The sequence below is a fragment of the Belonocnema kinseyi genome, chromosome 3 (genome assembly GCF_010883055.1).
Source record: "Belonocnema kinseyi isolate 2016_QV_RU_SX_M_011 chromosome 3, B_treatae_v1, whole genome shotgun sequence".
NCBI lineage: Eukaryota > Metazoa > Arthropoda > Insecta > Hymenoptera > Cynipidae > Belonocnema > Belonocnema kinseyi.
The window spans coordinates 101,133,375-101,154,294 of record NC_046659.1 but is presented as its reverse complement, the minus strand read 5'-3'; the positions used below and the strand labels follow the sequence as shown (position 1 = coordinate 101,154,294).

The following is a 20,920-nucleotide window of genomic DNA, read 5'->3' as shown; positions in this document are numbered from 1 at the left end:
AAGGAACCATTTTTAATCAAATATATGAATTTTCTATCAAATAGAAGAAATTTTAACTACGAACGATTAATTTTTAACCATTCATTCAATAGTTCAATTTTCAAATGAGAAACATTAATTTTTAATTAAAAAAAGACACTTTCAGCCAAATACTTCAATTATACAGTAATGAAGTAAATTTGTAATATATTAATTCAAATGCTAACGTTTTCAAGTTTTAACAATTCAAGTTTTTGATTTTCTAACAATTAAATTAAAAATTGTTTAGTTATTTGATTTGTAATTGCTCATTTTAAATAAATATTTAAATATTGATAAATATCAGGAAATTGTTGTTTTTTAACTGAAAAATTTTCAAATAAAATAGGTTAAAATTCAAAAAAAAATTTTAAAAGTATTACGCTTTTATTTTAAATATCAGATAAATAATTTTAATAACAAAGCGCTCTTGCGCCTGGGGAAAAGCGACCAAACATACATCCATGTCGGCAAGTATTATGAATTTAAAGTCGATTTAATAGTAATATTAATCATTTTCTTAATTCAAATTCATGGACATACGCGAAATGCTTATAATTTTTCACTTAAAGAAACAAATTTACCGCAAATAAAAAAAATTGATGCAAATAAAGCAGATCGAGAATAAAATTCAAATTTTAAAATGTCGATAAAACAGAACATAACAATGGCGCCACAACTCAAGACGATAAACAAGTAGCACGTGCGTTTTTACGCTCCTTTTATTCTTTTGATTGTTGCGTCTGTTTTTCTTGTAAATAATATCTATGAAACAATTTCAAAAAGTGTTTGTCCGGCATTAATAATGAAGAAAAGTTACGTAAAAATCTGAACACTAACAATCATTTTCTTCACATGTTCGGGAAAATGCTGGACAGCGAATCTAACCTCTCAAAACAATTCTTGCGTGCCTGTCAAAAGGGAGATTTGTCCCAAATTCGGAGACTTGGTTCAGAAAATATTAAAGATTGGTCGATAATTCGACATGCTTCTTCCGGTGACAGTCCACTGCATATTGCTGCTCGGGAAGGAAATTTGGAAATAGTAAAGTCCTTGTGTTCAGATTGGAAGGACCAAAAATGCACAATTGATGTCGTCAATTTGGAAATGAAAACAGCGTTGCATGAGGCATCGCAATTTTCAAGAACTGCTGTTGTTGAATATCTGATAGAAAAAGGGGCGAATCTGAATTCTTTAAAACGTGCTGACTGGACACCGCTAATGTTGGCCTGCACAAAAAGAGGATCAGAGGCCAATTCCTGTGTCCAGGCTTTATTAAAGGCCAATGCTGATCTTTCTATCAGGAATAAAGACGGCTGGACAGCTTTTCATTTAGCTTGCCGTTCTGGCGATATTAATATCGTTAATCTTCTCCTGAAATACTCACCGGAATGCATTGAAGCTGGAAGCAAAAATGGACGGAATGCCTTACATATAGCTGGTACCAAAAATATTAGGGGCTGTCCATAAACTACATTAAGGACCCTACTTAAATTGCGTGACAGTTTAAGTGGGGGGTGGGGCTGACACATTTTGTTGCGATTTTTCACGGTAAAGGGCCCTTCAATTATGTACTTTTTTTATGCAAATTTGCAAAAACTTTCAACTTAAGGGTGTTGGTTAAATCCGACTTTGATTTTTTTTTTATAGTGCGGCACTGCCTCAATATATATTTTTCCAAAGGATTTGCGAACGAAAGAAAGAAAACTTGTCGAGTATATGGGGGTTTGCGAGATCCATGTACCATTAAAATTTTGAAAAATCGAAGCTTTTGTGGAGGAAATGATTATTTTCACGACAAATATGAATTTTGCGGAACACAGGGCATGTCAATTTTGTCTGCATTGCTCTCTATTTCGCAAATTTTAGGGTCACCATCATCAAGTCGTGGCCCTTTGAAAACCTGGTATCTCTCGAGAATTCTATTATGTCCGAATTGAGAGTAAAAAAATAAATTTGCAAACGATTCTAACCATTCAAAAGCTTTTCTTCTGCTATCCGCTGATTTCTATTTTTCGCAAAATTCATATTTGTCATAAAAGTAATAATTTCCTCAACAAAAGATTTGATTTTTCAACATTTTATTGATCCGTGGACCTCGCAAAATCCTGGATATTCGACCAGTTTTTTTTCTTTCTTTCGCAAATACTTTGGAAAAATATATATTGAGTCTGTGCCGTTCTATAAAAAATATTCAAAGTCGGATTTAACCTACATCCTTGTGATTATCTTCTTAGTTATAAATTTTATTATTTGGTTAAAAAATTTTACAAAAAAATTTCTTAAGGATGTACACTATGTACCATCAATCTCAAAAGTGTCCTATCTTTGAAATGATTGATAAAATCGACCTAAGAAGATCTATTATTAATTTCTGTAATTCTTGATGGAGGCTTCGAAGCAAATTTCAGAAAAAAATAATTCAGGTTCAAATTGTTTATTTAACAGTAGTTATCTCTTAAGGAAAAAGTTACACTTTTTATTGAATTCTAATGATCAAGGCCGCATTTTATTCTTTGACAATTATATTTGGCTGGTGTTAATTAAAATTTAAACTATGATTGTGTATAACAATAATAATTATATAATTTCTACATTAGTTTTTTTAATAAAATCCACCCAAATAGAAATTTAGAGAATCCTTCGAATAATAAAATGAGGCCTTAATCATTAGGATTAAATAAAAATTGTAACTTTTCTCTCTAAAAAAAAAAGGAAAAATTAAATCTTAAAATAACTAATGTTAATTAAACACTTTTTACCCTGAATTATTTTTTTCTGAAGTGTGCTTGGAAGCCTCCATCAAGATTTCCAGAAATTAATAATAGATCTTTTTTTGTCGGTTTTATAAATCATTTTAAAGATACTACTTTTGAGATTGATTATATGTAGTGTACATCTTAAAACTGATGAATACTATTTTTTCTAAAAATTTGACTTTGATTTAAAAGTTGATATTTTTTAGTAGAAATATTGTATGTTTCTTGAATCAAAAGACAACCTTTTTTTCTAGAAAAATGGTCTTTTTGACTTAAAAATTCACATGTATTAGTAGACGTATCATTTTTCTTGGACAAAAATGCAATTGTTTGGTTAAAAATTCAACTATTTAGCAGAAAATTAAATTATTGTTTACAATTCTTATTTTTGGTATGCAACTTTTCGTTTGAAAAATCAACTCTTTTTCGAAAGTTTGTCTTTTTGATTTTAAAATTCACCTGCTTTAGCAAAAATAACATTTTTCTTGGAAAAAATGCAACTATATGGTCGAAAATTCAACTATTTTGTTAAAAATTCATCCTTTTTGGCTGAAAAAATTCCTTTTTTTAATTTAAAATTAAGTTTGTTTCGTAGAAAATTATATTCTTGTTGACATTTCATATTTTGATCTTCAATAATCAAGTGGAATCTTTTTCGGATGAAAGTACAACTAGTTTTGTGATTTTTTTTACTAAAAATGCATCTGTTTCAAGAGAAATGTAATTTTTTGGGGTAAAAGTGCAACTATTGGTAGATAATTCAACAATGTTATTAAAAAGTCACCATTTTTGGTGTAAAATTCTTCTTTTTGGATTGAAAATTCTATTTTTTTATTGATAATTTATCTTCTTGATATAAAATTTCCTGTGTTTTAGTGTATCTGAAATGTTGTTTTATTCCGCTTGTAAAAGATTCTCGAGAATATGCTTAGCATTTAAGCATTCAAGTCTTGCCAAAAGTCAAATATATGAAAAAATAGTTTTTCTATGATTTTAAGAATCAAAATATTATAACTGATGTCATGTCCAATAGAAAAAATTATTTCTTTATGAAAAATGATAAAATTCACTCAAAAAAACATTCATTTTAACCATGTTTTTTGCAATTGAATTTTTCTGACCGTTGCTTCTTACCAATTTTTGAACAATGATTTCATTTTAATAAATTACAGCTTATTTTCCGGAAAAACATTCTCTACAACTTTGCTGTTTCAAATTTTTAAAATAACTAAATCTTAAAATATTATTATTTGTGTAACAAATGTTTTCTTAAAATAAATGTTCTAACGATTTCAGACATAGAAAAATTTACTTTCAAAATTGTGTCAGTCATAAAAAATTCAATTGCAAATAAAGTTTTTAAAATTAATGTTTCTTTTGTGAATTTTAAAATTTTTCATACAAAAAAATAATAAATTATAGAATGAAATAAACAGTTTATGGAAGGAAATGAACCTAACGGATTTTTTTTCGAAAGATGACGAAAAATTGAAATTTTTTATTTGTATTTTTTTTGCAAAAGCTAATGTTTGTCACTTTTTCATTGTTTGATGATACTTTTAATAAACTAATTTAATCACGTGCATATTTTTAAGTTACAGTTAAAATTGTTGACTAGTTTATACGGATCTTGAAACATGGGCTATTTTTACACAAGATTAATAAAAAGCCATATACACAGTATCCATTAAAAATAGAAGGAAAAGGAAAAAAGTATGAAAAATAATTTTTCATCGAAATATATTTCGAGAATGACAAAATGTGCACTTTTATTCATTTTCAGCTGAAGTTCAAAAAATATTTTATTTTGTTTTCTTAGTGCTCTTTTGAATAAACTAAAAGAAACACAATTATTAATAAGAGCGTAAATAATAGAAAAATGACAAAAACAGGGTGGTCGTTTTAAACCAAGAAAAAAATTCCCGGTAATTTCCCGGTTCGCAAACATTTTTCACCATCAATAAACTGATACAATTTGAACTCTGAAGCTTAACATTTTGCCATTTGCAGTAATAAAAATAAACTACAAATTAAAGCACTCAAAATGGAACTTTTGAATTTTAAACTTTTCAAATTGAAGTTTCAAAGTTTTTTAATTAAAATATTTTTTATTCAATTGCTCAATAATTTACACGTGAAAAATGGAAGGTGCCAACAATTTTCAATTGAACAATTTTAAATGAAACTCAGATAAACTGCATAATTGAGAATTTTTAACTTTTAAAAATTAATGAGTTCAAAGATTCAGATTTAATTCTATCAATATAAATCCACGTCATCATTTTAAACTCTAAATTAAAGAATCAATTAACTTCAAAATTTTTAAAATTACATTATTTTAAACAATTTTAGGCTAGAAACGTTAAAAATTGAAAAATTAATTTTTATTAAACTGAACACTTCTTAAATTAACAAGTAAATTATTTTCATCTAGTTTAAACATTCATCGAAATCTTCAAATTTTTATTTCAAAATATTGAAAAATCTAAAATTTGTTTTAAATTTATGCAACTTTTAAATTATTTTACAAATTTTTGTAGAACTTCTAAATGTCTTTTGAAATGAATAGAATTTTTCCTTAAAGTGTTAGAAATCGAATTTTGTTGGTACAAACTTTGCTTAAATTATATGAAATCATTCCAAGTTTTAAATTAGTTTGGAATCTTTGGAAAACTTCTAAATACCTCTTAAAATTATTCACATGTTTTCTACAAATAATAAGTGTTAATTTTTTATTTATACACCAAAATTCAACAATTTTACTTACAAATTAAACTTTTTTTTAAAATAACCATCAAAATAGTAAGTTTAAAGCTTAAAAGCTCTTCGAAATTTTAACGATTCAAGAGTTTCCCTTTCAAACAATTCAGTTTCAGATTGTTTACATTTAAATTTTCGGTTTCAATGTACTCGTCTTGAATAAACAGTCAAATATTGCAAAATATTAAATAATTATTCTTTTTCTTAATTAAAAAATTTGAAAGTGCATGAATTAAAAATTGAATATTTTAGACTGAACCAATATTTTGAATTTAGTCAAAGCATTACAAAATACATTATTATGAAGTAATTTTTTAATTAAAAATAGTTTACAAAGTTTCAATCGGATTTTTGCATTCGTTTTTAATGATTAAGACTTTCGAATCGATACAGATTAATTATTAACGTTATAATCTGGAATTTTTTTATTTTGAACGGATTTAGAATCGCTTTGACAAATCAATTATTGTTCCCTTTTCAAAATAATTTATTTAAATTTACAGTTGATAAAATAAAAATATTTTAATCAAGAATTTGCAACTTCAAACGCTTCTAATTTTTAATTATTTAAGTCTTCAAGACAGATATTTTAAAATTCTTTAAATTAAAAATAAAAGTCTAAAATGGAAAATTTTTTAAGTAGAAGATTTTCAAATTACACATTGTAGATTGAATGGCGTGGTAATTGAAAAAGATAGCAATTGAACTAATTATTTCAAAACTTTTAAAATCAAACTCAGGCACCATTTTCTTCTAAACATTTGTAAAAATGTACAAAACTACACATTTCGACATTTTTGGGGAGTTTTTACGTTCATCAACGGGTGTGGGGGGGGGGGGGGGGGGGGGGGGGGGGGGGGGGGGGGGGTGATAGCCCAAAATTCGTAACGTAGTTTACGGGCGGCCCCTTATATAGAATTGATACGTGACATAACTGATGATCTGTTCAAAAATGTCTAAATAATTAATATTCAAATGTGTTTTAGCATTTCATGGATGCAAGCCTTTAATCGATCTGCTTGTGTCTAAAAATTCAAAACTTCTGGACTCTAGAGATTCATCTGGATCTGCTCCTTTGCATGAATCAGTTAAAAGTAAATGCTTCGAGGCCACAAAAAGTCTTATTGAATCAGGGGCTAACATTGCTGCCGTTGACGATGCAGGACAAAATATTCTTCACATCGCTGCTTCAGTTGGGAACAGAGAGATTGTGGAATACATTTTAGAAAGTAATTTAATTGATATTCAATCCGAAGCTCAGTTTCAGATCACACCACTAATTGCTGCCGAGAGAAATTCCCAGCATGAAATTGTTAAACTCTTGTTAAAACATGAAGACAAATATAAAGAAATATGAAAATTGCACCCAGCGTCTATAATCAAATCCTGAAAATTGAATAGTTACATTTTTAGTTAAAAAATTGATGTTCAACCACAGAGATAAATTTTCAACTAAAATTATAAAATATTCAAAATGAAAAATTACATCTTTAGTAAAAACAAATATTTAACAACAAAAATTCAACAACATAGTTCAAATTTTTTTTAATGTTGTTTAACTTTCAACCAAGTAATTAAATTTTCATTAAAAAAAAGATGAATACTAGACAAAAAATGTGACAGTTGATATTTCAACCAAAAAATATTTTTCAACTAAAAATGAGCAATTTTCAATTAAAACTAGAATAATTAAATTTACAGTTTAAAAAATTAATGTTCAACCAAAGAGATTAAATTGTAACTAAAAAGACAGAATATTAAATTAAGCTTTATTTTCAGTTAAAAAGTTATCATTTTCAATAACAAAAATAATTTTAATAAAAATAGTTACATTTTCAAACAAAGCGATGGTTTTTCAACCAAAAGGATGAATCTTCAACCGGAATAGTGAAATTTAAAAACAGAAAGATGAATTTTTAACTAAAATGATGAATCTTTGAATAGAATAATAGAATTTTCAACTAAGAAGATAAATTTTTACCAAAAATACGAACTTCTAATTAACAATAATAAGGACAAAAAAAAGTCCACCAAAAATTAAATAGTTAAATTTAGAGTTAAAAAACAATTAATATTCAAACACAAAGATGAATTTGGAATAAAAATGATGGCATATTTAACTGCAATAGTTATATCTTTAGTTTTTTAAAAATGAACCAAATAGCTAATTTTTCGACCAGAGATCATTTTTCTGTTGAAATTTTAAATCTCCACTGAAAAAATTAATTGTTCAGCCAAGAAAGAGAAAAATAGGATAGTTTGATTTTCAGTTGAAAAAAAAATTAATTTCAGACAAAAAAAAGAATTTTCAAGAAAATAGTTAAATACCGTAATATCAAGCTACTTTTACAAATGAAGAATCAGTTTTATTCAATTCTTGATTGCAATCAAACAGGATGTCCAGCGACCTTGAAAACCTGGAACTCTCCTTGAATTTTTCACGGAAACCTTGAATTTGAATTTTAGTTTTGCTTTTAAAACGGTTATTCATTACTGAGTAAATAAAGAGATTTCAGGGCACTTTTTGTAGACCGTGCTCTTTTTGAATAATGTGACATTCAACTTACATTAATTCTAAAGATCTCAAAATGTTTCAAAACTTTTATAATAATTAAAAGGATTTCAAAGACTTTAAAAAGATTTTTAAACTTTCAAAATATTTCACAAAGATTTCCAGCATTTTAATTATTTTAAATGAATATAAACGATTTCAAAAAGGGTGCATTAAACCAGTTTCAAAGATTTTAAATAATTTTAAAAGGTGTTAATAAATTTGAAATGACTCTAAAGTATTTTGGAGCATTTCAAAAAGATTTCAAAGGTTTTGCCAACATTTTAAAAGATTTCAATAGGTTCCACAAAGATTTCAAATATTTTAATGGCTACAAAAGATTTTGCGAATATTTCAAAATGTTTCAAAGCTTTTATAATATTTAAAGGGATTTTGAACATTAAAAAAAAATCACGGATTTTAATGATTTGAAAAAGGCGTGTAGACAAGATTTCAAAGGCTTTAGAAAGAATTTTAAACTTTCAAAATATTTCACAAAATTTCAAATATTTTAATTATTTTAAATGAATATAAATTGCAATCAATTTTAAAAGGTTTTAATAATTTTGGAAAGGCTTCAAAGTATTTCGAAACATTTGAAAAAGATTTCAAAGATTTTATCGAAATTTTAAAAGATTTCAAAAGGTTCCACAAACATTTCAAATATTTTAATGACTATAAAATATTTTGCAAAGATTTCAAATATTTCAAATTGTTTCAAGAGATTTCAAAGCTTTTATAATATTTAAAAGGGGTTTGAATATTTTAAAAACATTTCTCGGATTTCCAAGACTTACAAAGGATTTCAAAGATTTGGAAAAGGCCTGTAGACAATATTTCTAGTACTTCAAAAAGATTTTTAAACTTTAAAAATATTTCACAAATATTTTAATTTTTTTAAATGAATATAAAAGATTTCAAAAAGGGTACTTTAAATCAGATTTAAAAGATTTTAAATATTATCAAAAGGATTCAGTAAATTTAAAAAGACTTCAAAGTATTTCGAACCATTTCACGAAGCTTTCAAAGATTTTACCAAAATGTTAAAAGATTGAAAACATTTTAATGACTACAAACGATTTTACAAAGATTTCATAAAAATTTTACATTGATTTCGAAACAATATAAGAATTTCGAAGATTTCTAAAAGTGCGCAGTACACCAGATTAAAAAACATTTCAAAGATTTTAAACGATTCCACAAAGACTTCCAATATTTTAATGATTTCAAATAGCTACGAAAGATTTCACAAATATTTCAAAGAGACCATAAGGATTTAAAATAAAAACAAATATACCAAATACTTTAAAATATTAATAGATACGCGTTCAAATTTGTTTTTAGAGAATTTCAAAATATTTCACAAAGATTTCAAATATTCTAGTGATTACAAATAAGGACAAAAGATTTCACAAAATTTCAATATTTAAAATTACCCAGTGATTACAAATAAATGCAAAAGATGTAGGAAATATTTCACAAGTATTTAAAAGGATTTATAAGAATTTCAAAAGATTTCAACAATTTAAAAGATTTCAATGATTTCGAACGAACACAAAAGTTTTCACAAATATTTCAAAGATTTAAAAATATTTCAAAAAGGTTCCAGAAATTCAATGATTCAATTCAATTATACAAAATTTTTTTAATAATAGAAAAATTTTCACAGAAATTTCAAGATTTCACGAAAATTTTAAATACTTAAAAAGATTTTAAAATTTTCACAAAGATTAAAAATGTTTAAGGATTTCAAAGACTAAAAAAATTTAAAAATAAAGATTTGACGAAGATGACTATAATTCTTTCTTTTGAAATTTTTGGCCAATAAAAAAATGAAATGTTTTATCTTTTACAGGTATATCAAACGGTTATTTAATTACTTGATGTAAAAAAAGGAAAGCTGGAAAAACTTGATTTCTTGACTTGTAAAACCTGGAAAAGTCCTTGAAGTTTGTTCCTAGGAATCGTTGGACACTCTATTAAAAAGAAAATAAGCATGCTCTCAAAAAATGCCCTAAATTTAACCCTCAAACGGTACACTGGTGCGAATTGGTTTCTTTGCAATGTTAATATTAAATATTTAATATATTTAACATATAATGAACAACTAGCATATATCACACATATTAAACATATATACATTTAATATATGTGGGGATAATCCCTTGCAGCTGTGTTTGTGTAAATGCTAACAAAATGAAAAAACTTCGGGTGCGAATTCGCACCAGTGTACCACTTAAGGGTTAATAAAAAATTCCGCGACATTTCCAGATTTTTCAGATAGGGTAACTCCTTGTTCTACTTTGGCTCTGTACTCCTTACAATTATGTGACAGTTGGTTTTTTCTTTCTAAAAAAAAAAAAACGCAAAATCAAAAGAGTATTATGCAGGAAATTGAGGAAAGGTGGACATAAACACTTGATTCATTTCAGAGATTGGTACACATATTTATTTTCTGTTTTTGTATCAGACAGTCTTAGAGAAGCATATAAAATGAATAAACAGGATTATTACAAGTCTGAAATTTTCACTTGCATCATTTCTTTCCAGTGCGCAAGTAGGTAAAAAAAGTAACTCAACAAATCCAAAGCTCCGTTCGTACAAACTCAAAACTCTTTAAACAGGGATTAAACAGAAATATTCACAAAAGAGAGATTTTTCTATAAAATAATATAAAAAAGAGAGCAAATAAAGTCAATATAAAAAAAAGAAGAGTCTCAATTTGAAAAAGGATTTCGGGAGCTCTCGCTTCGTTGAGTTACGCGAGCGAGGCAGCGAGGGATGAAATGAAAGTAAGTAAGGAACGTAAATAAATATACACAACCGAGTACAATAACCACGTATTCGTTTTTCTTTTGCGTGAGCGGAAATGGAATATTAGCTTATAAAAGAGCTAATGATAAAACATGCATTGTATACTCGTCTGTCTGTCTGTCTCTCTGCCTGGACTCACTGCGACGCATGTATTTCGATTTAAAACGACAGACTCCGTTGCACGGAGAAACGCGTTGGAGACAAATTTCTTTCATCGTCGCTCCTACTCTAGTGGAATCTTTATAAATATCCAATGATTATTTGGGACTTTTAGTATTTTATCTCATTGCTTAGTTTATTTACATACCTATATATTACGTTCGGACTTAAATTAAATTTACGCGTCTCTCCTCGCGATCTCAACTACTTACCTACGATATCTCACACTAATCGTTACGAGAACTTTCACCATTCGTACTTACATTACAAGTATTCAACATGTACAAAGCTTTATATACAATATTTACAGGGCTCGAAGAAACACTTCGACAATAACGCGTTATTTTAAATTAGTTTTTTGCAACCTAAAAACGTCATAACGTCATGTTGGTTCCCTATGCACACAAACAGAAAGGTCACCATTCTCCAACTTTTAAGATCGCAACTGCTAAGATGAAAAATGTACAATGGAATGCTAAAAATGAACTATTTGTCTTCAACTCTCGTTTCGTTGCAATATAAAATATAAATGCGAATCAGTGTTGCGCTTCTAGTGCTAAATTATAAATATTTTTTTCTAGGAACTTTTCAGAATCTCTTCTGGTCGTGAAAATTATTTTTGCAGGTCTCACAGTCCATTTTTTTTCGAGCAAAGGGTAACAAATTCAGGAGAATAGTATAAGACTTTAAAAAAATTCAAATTAATTGGAAAATATTTGACAAATTAAAGAAAATACGTTGATTTCCGTAAAATTGGAATGAATTTTGAGGAATTTAAGATGATCGAAAAAATCTGATGAAATACATCAAAATTCAAGGTGAATTAAAAAAATTCAAATGAACTGAAATCAGTTTTAAAACATGAAAAAACATAATTGAATTCAGTAAATTTGAAATAAGCTTTGAAAAATTCAAGGTGCGGTCAAAACAATTTAAGATCAATTCAATAAAAACTTTAAAAATTAAAAAAAATCTATTGAATTAAATGGAATTGAGAATTTAGAAAAATTCGAAAGAATTCCAAAGAATTAAAAAGAATTCAAGTAGAATAAAAACTTTTTTTGAAACCCTACTAATTTCGAACCAGAAAAGTGAATAATGAATAAAAAAAAATGAAGTTAAATTCGAAAGAATTGGAAAAATGTTTTACATCAAAAAATTCCTTGGATTACAAACAAATTTGAGTAAATTTAGAGAAATTTAAGGGAAAAGAGAAGAATTAGATGAAATTTATCGATTATAAATCTAAATTTAAAAATCGAATTGAGTAAATTAATTGAAATTCGGATTTAAAAGAATTTTGGATGAATAAATTAAAATTGAGGACGAATTTCAAAAAATATTTGTTATCTCTTCAAATCTTTGAAACTCTACGCAATCTGTCACTTCTTATGAATAAATTCTCTAAAATCCATTAAAATTCCTTAAAAAAATTATTACAACCCTTGAAAATCCCTCAAAATTATTTAAATATCTTGAAAATTCCTTGAAATCATTTAAAATACCCTAAAATATCTCAAAGTGTTTGAAATTACGTCAAACGGTTGAAATGAATCAAACAAAATCTGGCACTCGTTTAAAATTTCCTAAAATATTTCAAATCTTCTGATAGCTTATTAAATCCCTTGAAACTTTTTAAAGATCTTTAAAATGCCTGGGAATATTTTTAATTATCCTGAAATATTTCAAATCTTTTAAAATCCCATAAAATTACTGAAATCAATAAAAAAAATCTTTGCAATTATTTAAAATATCCTAAAATCTTTCAAATCCTTCAAAACCTTATGAAATCCCTTTACATTTTTTCAAAATCTCAAAAATGCCAAAAAGTTTGTAAACATACCTTAAAATATTTACAATTCTTTAAACACTTTAGCAACGGCTTCTCAGGATCAATTAAATTAAAACATTAAAAAGATAAAAAAAAAATACAATGAACTAAGTAAATTTATAGAATTCAAGTGAATTGAAAAAAATCAAAAAGAATTTCAAAGCATTCAGAATAAATTATTAGGAATTCAGGGTGAATTCCAAAAACTAATCTAAAAAAATCTTCAAATCTTTGAAAATCTACGAAATACCTTACTTCTCTTGAAAACTTATTAAAGCGCAATTGATAGCATAAAAAACTATTAGAATTATTGAAATTGATGGAAATGTTAGAAAATCCTGTGAAATCTTTTAAAACATCTTAGAACCTTATAGGTCCAATAAAATCGTTCCACATTTTTTGATATTCTAGAGAATTCTTTATCTTAAAATATTCCAAATGCTTAAAAATCCCTTCAAATAATTGAAAGCAATTAAAAATTCCTTGGAATATTTCAAGATTTCTTACCTGAATTCAATAGTTATTAACCCATAAGTTAATTTATTAAAAGAAAACTATAAATAAAGAACGGTCGGTGAGGCCTGTTTTTTAAAACGTGTTTTTGAAGGATGTTAAACGTTAATTTACAAGAAGAGGTTGTGAGATGAGCGTCGCCGAATCGACTGGGGGCGACGCACATCGCGCGACGCACATCTCGCGATACACATCTCGCGACTTCTTATTGTTATTTCTGATTTATATGATAAAAGTTGTTTTCCATACTTCTGCGGTGCTTATATTTGAGTGCAGACACCTGGGAACACTTAACATTTAACACAGTTGTACGTCTAATGCAGATATTATTATCATATATCAGAGAAAAGTTCACGGTGAAATGATTGATTTGGAAATAAATAAAGCATCGAAAACGCTCCTCGAGAATATTAGAAACTACAGTCACACATATTCCGATCATTTTTTCCTAGATTCACGCGAACTCTTTTCAACGATTCAAATCGGGATCAAAATGAATTTCTTTTGGCTCGGTTTGATTCTTTCCAAGATTTGAATAATAATCTCTAGAGATGATAAACAAAATTTTGCAATTGATTCTGAAAAGTAAATGCATGTCTTTTGTTTTTAGATGTTCTCGAGCGATTCAGCGATGCGCACGATCACAATATACGACCTTTCTATAGTCGCTCAAGTAATTTATACATTAAAAACGTTTACGAGTGCTAAAAAAATAAATAGCGCGCGGGTTTTCTTAGTTACAGATTAATTACGATAGATACATTTTTTTGTTTAAAAATAGTAAAAAACAGTGACTATGTTTTGCCTTTTCCTCGTCGCATGGAAAATTGCTTACTCCTATATCTCTCTTTCACACTTGCGTCATTAGTACACGGTTTACGTACATATACATACATATATATTTATTTATAAAAATAACATTCTGGGACCAAAACATAACATTCCAAAGAAACTATACAGAGAAAGGGTCAAAGGGAAGCAAAAACGTCAATCGATAAGAGAATTAATTCATAATTGATAAATCCGGCTTTTCAATATCACATAATCAATGCCGCAAATTTGATCTTTTCGATGAACCACTTCCATTGTGGAGAAATAAGGGGCAGAAAGGAAATAAAATTTTAGCGCCAATAAGTTAAAAGAATTTACAAATCCTTAATTTTCCACAAGAGACTTGGTTCCAAACGTTTCAACTCTTTAGTGCCTTAAAATCACTGTTTGAAACATTCTTTTATCGAACGTCGTTTATGACAAGTCAATCTCGAGGGTGTCTACTCTACCTGGAAAAAACCTGAAAATATCAGGGAATTTTTTTCAAAGTCAGGGAATTATTTCGAGAACGTGCATAATTTTTTTTTAATGGGAATATAAAATTTTGTTGAAATATTGTTTTTCATTGTTTGAAAATAATGTTTTTAACTGAAAATTTTAATATTCTAGTTTTTGTTGCGAATTCATCGTTTTTAGTTGAAAATTCAAGTATATCTGGTTCAAAATTCATGTATTTTCTTAAAAATTCGTTCTTTTTGATAAAAAAATTAATATTCTTGGTTAAAAATTGATTTTTTTTCTTGAAAATGTAACAGTTTGTCTGCTATTTTTTCCCTCTTTTGGCTGAAAAATCTTTCTCAGTTAAAAACTTGTATTTTTTAAAAGAAAATTAATATGCTTGATTAAAATGATTTTTTTGCTCTTTATGATTCATCACTTTAATTGAAAACTTTTGCTAAAAAATTTTGTTGTTAAAATTTCGTCTATTCCACTTGAAGGCTCGTCATTTTAGTTAAAAAAGTCATGACTTTGTTTGAAAATTCAACTATTTTTGTAAAGATTAATTTTTTTTCTTCGTCGAATATTCTTCTTTCTAACTGAAAATTCAATTATTAAACTTTAGGTTAGCAATTTATCATTTTTAGTAAACTTAGTAAATTTTCTGTAAACTTTTTGTAAAATCATTGCAATCTTTAAAAAATATTTTAAAATTTGTTGATATTTGGAAATCTTCGAAAATGTTGTACAATTTTTGCAATTTTTGAAATATATTCAAATCTTTGCGAAATATTTTAAAATATTTCTGAAATCTTTATAAACTGATAGAAAGCTGTGAAATCATTGAAATATTTTAAAATAATAGGGGATCTTTAGAAATGTTCCGAAATGAGTTAAATTTGTTGAAATTTTTCAAATCTTTGCGAAATCTTTTCAAATATTTCTGACATATTTGAAGTCTTTAAAATATTCTAAAATCTTTTGAAACCCTTTAAAATCTGTTGAAATCTATTGAAGTTACGTGAAATTTTAGAATTCTTTTAATCCGATGTACATCCAACTGTCAAGTGAAAATTGTTGTAAAATCACTGGAATCTTCAAAATATTTTGAAATTTGTTAAACTATTTATGAAATCAATGAAACCTTTAAAAATGTTTTCAAATGTTTGTGAAATCGTTCAAATATTTACGAAGTCTTTTTAAATATTTGGAAATCTTTAAAAATGTTGTGCAATTTTTGAAATTTGTTGAATTCTTTTCAAATATTTTGATTTCGTCTAATCTAGTCAAAGGTTCATCATTTTAGTTGAAAAATGCATGACTTTGTTTGAAAATTCAACTGTTTTTCTAAAGATTAATTTTTTTCGTCGCATTTTCTTCTTTTTAACTAAAAATTTAACTATTAAGATTTAAGTTAGGAATTATAATTTTTTAGTAGATAAATGATGTATTTTGTTTAAAATTTGTCTTTTATTTGAGAGAAATTAATTTTCTTGGTTTAAAAACCATTTTTTGTGTGAAAATTCTCTTTATGGTTAAAAACTCAACCATTCCAGTTAAATATTTTTTGTTTTCGTAAAGAATTTATCGCCTTAATCTTCTGGTTTAAAAATTCATAGATTTTTGTTGAAAATAAAACCACTTGGTTGACATTTAAACCCTTTTGTTAAAAATTCTTGTTTTGTTTACTAAATTTTCGTCTATTCCAGTTGAAGGTCCATCATTCTAGATAAAAATTTATTACTTTCATTGATTTTTTTAAAATGGAAAATTAATTTTTGTGACTGAAAATTAAACTGTTTCATGTTTTGTTGAAAGCTGATCTTTCTTAGATGGCAATTTAACTATTTGTTTGAAAATTGAACTATTTCGTTCAAAATGCAATATTTGAAAGTTTAAAATAAAAATTGGAATTTTTGTTCAAATTCATGGAATTTAATAAAAAATATGAATTGGATTCCTAGAAACTGAAAAAAAAGACATTATTAATAATAAACTCGCAAAACTCTATACATATTCCGAGTCGATTGTTTAAAAAAATGCAAAATATTTTAATGGCTCCGTACTATAAAAAATTTAGAGACCCGACAAAAAAAGCCTGGAATTGTCAGAAAATTTCTTTCCAGGATTTTCGTAGACACCCTAATCTCCGCGACTTTGACGAAAATGCAAAACTTTTCACTTAATTCGCAGCACTCGATAATTAGAAATCGAAATTAAGTTTCTGTAAACAGCTTGGGAGTGGGCGATATCAATATCTTCAATTCCAATTTACACAACAATAAAAGCAATAATAAATAACAGCGAGAGAAAGAATGAAAGAAAGAAGTAGAGAAATAAAATATACTAAAGAAATTCCCACTCGAGCCTGGAAAAATAAATAGTCGAGTGCCGACAAGTGAAAAAGTAGTGCACTTTGGCTCAAAGCATCCGAGAACTTGACTCAGCTCTTGAAAACATTTTGAGGATTAATCGTAAAAACTTAGGGAGACCCGATGACAGTTCTTGAGCTATTGAATGTCGACGGGACACGTCTTAGTCTCAGTTAAAACGATTGTACAGCGCACTGCGGTGAAAATCCACTCATTCCCTTCTCCGAAAAATCCGCATCGGACAAAAAAAAAGCAAAGACGACACAATTTTGCGTGCGCCTGCAATCCTATAAGTTAATGATATTCCACGAGAGAATCCGTGATTTGAATGCGCATACGCCATCAATTCCTAACGCCCACTTTTCAATCGGTTTTTTCGGCAAGATATATGCGCATGTACAATAATTGTAGAATGTACATACTCGAGAAGGAGGTCCGCTAGTTATGATACAGGACTCGATACTTACATCACAGATACACTCATTCGATCGAACCATGCACACCACCGACCTGCTGCTCTGGGTTACATGTCGCACTCTTATCACACGCAAAATGCCTTCGTCCAGACGGCACCTCGCTTGTGGACACACCCTTGTTCAAAATACCACACCGAATTTCAAGATCCTCGACTTTCACTATTTTAATAAAACGGCAGGAGAGTATTCAAAAGGGGACAATTTTTGCCCTCTCTGGGATCAAACGTCTGGAATGAGAATCTACAAGTTTCCAGGCATCGGAAAGTCATAGGATTTTTAAAAAGTTCTGGACAAGTGACTGGAATTTTTTTTAGGTGCTCAATTCGTTCTGCATCCTAATGGATTAATTCTTTTTTTATTTATAAAAATAATACGTCTTTGTGAAATCATTCAGAATCATAGAAATCTTCGTGAGATTATTGACATCTTTTGAAATTTATTGAAATGTTCGCGAAATATTCTGAAATCTTCTAAAATAATTGAAATCTTTTTAAAACTTTGAAATATTAAAAATATTTCTGAATTATTTCAAGTTTTTAAAACATTCTGAAATCTTTTTAAATCTCTGAAATCGAGTTGAATTTTTGTGAAATTACAGAATTCTGTAAGTTTTTTGTAAAATCATTGCAATCTTTAAAATGTTTTTAAATTTGTTGAAATATTGATGAAATCATTTAAACCTTTTAAAAAATTTTGAAATGTTTGTGAAATCGTTAAAATCTTTATATGAAATCTATAAAAATATTTTGGAATCTTTGAAAATGTTGTACAGTCCTTGAAATTTTTTGAAATATTTTCAAATCTTTGCGAAATCTTTTCAAATACTTCGGAAATATTTGAAGTCTTTAAAATATTCTAAAAATCCTTTGAAATCTATTGAAGTTATTTGAAATTTTTGAAATCTTGAAATCGGATGTACACCCAACTGTCGAGTGAAATTTTTGTAAAATCATTGCAATCTTTAAAATCTTTTGAAAATCGCTGAAATATTTCTGAAATCATTGAAACCTTTCAGAACGTTTTCAAATGTTTGTGAAATATTTAAAATATTTACGAAATCTTTTGAAAAATTTGGAGATCTTTAAAAATGTTGTGCAATTTTTAAAATAGGTTGAAATCTTTTCAAATCTTTTAGAAGATTTCCGAAATCTTTGTAAAATGATAGAAAGTTTTGTGAAATCTTTCAAATTGTTGTGAAATATTTTGAAATCTTTGCTAAACTTTTGAAATTTTTGTTTAATTTTTGTAATTTCGACAAATTATTAAAATCTTTGCGAAATCTTCTGAAGCCTTTGTAAAATCTTTCAAATTCTTTACAGCCTTTGTGAAATTTTTGGAAAATCATTGAAATTTTTTGGATTTTTTAATATTTTAAAATCTTTATAAAACCGTTGAAATCTTTCAAATCTTCTAAAATATTTTGTTTATAATTTAAAATCTCTAAAATCAATGTGAAAATATATATATTTTTAAAATTTGAAATCTTTGTGAAATCTTTCAAGTTTTTTGAAATACGTATGTTAAAATCTTTTGAAATGTTTGTAAATTTTAAAACCAGACTTCTGTAGCAACCCTGAGTATGTTCCCGAAAATTATGGTGAACAAGTTTCGGTGTGAAAGCACCACTATCAAAAGAAGGTGCTCTCACACTGAAAACTAGCTGACCAGTAGTTCATGTAACACGTTTTAAAAGAAAATCCGGGTTCTTCAAAGGGGCAAAAATTCGTCATTTTAAAAATCCATCGTCCTTTTTTTACATCATGAAAAAAAAGCTCTCAGCAAAAGTCAAAGATGGTCCAAATGTCGGTGGATGTTCTCTACAAGGCTGGACGACCGCACGTCAGTCGGCGTAATACCTCATTTCGACCCGCGAAAATATAAACGCCTATCTCCCTCCTATGGTCGCAATATGGCTAAGATTCTCGGCGAATCGTCTAGGTTTTGCATTAAGATTTGAGCTACACTCGCATCAGTCTAAGGTCTCACTTGACAACTCGACATTCCCTGGTAAAAATTCCAAAAGTATACCAGAAGTCTAGGTCTCTACTTTCGCAGTAAGCTTGACTATTTCGAATTATTTTTTTTTTTTTTACAGAAGCCTCCCGGTTCAAGAGAGCCTTGAAGAATTTTTCCCAGGGCTTGTGTTAAGACTTTCCAAGTCGAAGCGAAACTGACGATCACATTTCAGCTCTGCACCGAGGGGTCTTTGCTCGAGATTCTCCCGAAGCGGCTCGCTCGAGGAATCTCGGATTCGTGAACTCACGAGAACAACAGAAACTTCTTCATAAGAGAATATAACGTAGACTTTCCTAACACTCGCTGTAGGACGGCGGCGGGATACCTCGTCCTGTGTACAAGTCAGTTTGAGGTTGAAGGTGACAAACGACGGTGTGGCCATCGAGGACGGCAACAGTCCTCGTGTGATCTTGGGGGGAAATTCCATAAGTGCCAGGCAGTCGAGGTAGTTCACCCAACTCGTACCTAGGTTGCTGTCGTCTAAGTTTTTCCCAGCAGGCATTTAAAGTTCTCTCTTGAGCTGGACTGTATTCCGAAGGATCATAATGAGCGACACTGCGCTCTCCAGTCTGCCCGTAATGATTTAAATTCCGGTCATTCGCTGGAGAATAGGGGATCAGAGGTCTATGATCCCCATAGCTTCGCGACGATTGTCTGCTCATGTCGCTTTGTCGTCTGCCATCTTCGTCAGACATGTCGGAGACTTGGATTTCGCCTCCACGCTCAATTTCCTCGTAGACCGGATCATCCTCTCCCACGAGTCCCCTCGTTAAGTGCAGATGTTGACCATGATGATGTCCAATCTGGTGATGGCCGCCTCGTCCGTCTCGGATCTCGGTGTAGGTGTGGTTGTAGGGAGAGGCTGCTCTTCGTCCAGTCGTCCTGGTGCCAATCTCATCACCGCCTACTCGCCGTTCGCGCGTTCTTCCCGAGTAGCCCTGCAAGGTCATTGAGCCATGAGTCCGGGGCGACTCTTCTTGTTCCGACCCTCCGTGTCCAGAGTCACGAGAGTAGGATTTAAAAGAAATGTTCTGTTGGGAAAGAAAATAAATTGATAAGAATTCTGCGTCTCATTTGCATCTTTGATGATCTATTCTGAAAGGATGAGACAAATAGGGTGACTCTGAATTTTTGTTTCCATTTGGTAGAGTGCTAGATCTCAGTCGACATATCTAAGGATTAGGGATCTTCTATAAACTGCGTTACTAATTTTGGACAATTTTTGATCCCCGCTCACCGAAAGTAACGTAACCTTTAGATAAAACTTCGGTACCAAATCAATAAATAAAATAAAAAAGTGATTTTCAGAGCGAGTGTTGAAATGTACCTAATTGAAATTGATGTGACAATTAATCCGGGTATTATTGCATTTTTAAACTAAG

General features: G+C 28.8%; 2 protein-coding genes across 2 annotated transcripts in view; one reads left to right on the top strand and one right to left on the bottom strand.

Moving 5' to 3' along the window:
- Nucleotides 1-716: 716 nt before the first annotated feature.
- On the top strand, nucleotides 717-6,894 carry LOC117169957 (ankyrin repeat domain-containing protein 16-like). Its single transcript, XM_033356468.1, has 2 exons — nucleotides 717-1,459; nucleotides 6,524-6,894. Exons 1-2 carry the CDS (start codon nucleotides 874-876, stop codon nucleotides 6,892-6,894), a joined length of 957 nt encoding a protein of 318 aa, XP_033212359.1. The 5' UTR covers nucleotides 717-873.
- Nucleotides 6,895-19,595: 12,701 nt separating this feature from the next.
- The window catches only part of LOC117169685 (latrophilin Cirl-like), a 236,542-nt gene continuing 235,217 nt past the window's right edge, over nucleotides 19,596-20,920 (bottom strand). The window contains exon 18 of the mRNA XM_033356169.1: nucleotides 19,596-20,569. Within this exon, the coding sequence (XP_033212060.1) occupies nucleotides 19,832-20,569 (738 nt within the window). The 3' untranslated portion in view covers nucleotides 19,596-19,831. The remainder of the gene's footprint in view (nucleotides 20,570-20,920) is intronic.

Bases quoted from the DNA above. Each gene is read 5' to 3' on its own strand.
- LOC117169957 (XM_033356468.1), top strand. From the start codon at position 874: ATGTTCGGGAAAATGCTGGACAGCGAATCTAACCTCTCAAAACAATTC. The intron at 1,460-6,523 runs GTACCAAAAATA...AATGTGTTTTAG, and splicing joins GAATGCCTTACATATAGCTG to CATTTCATGGATGCAAGCCT.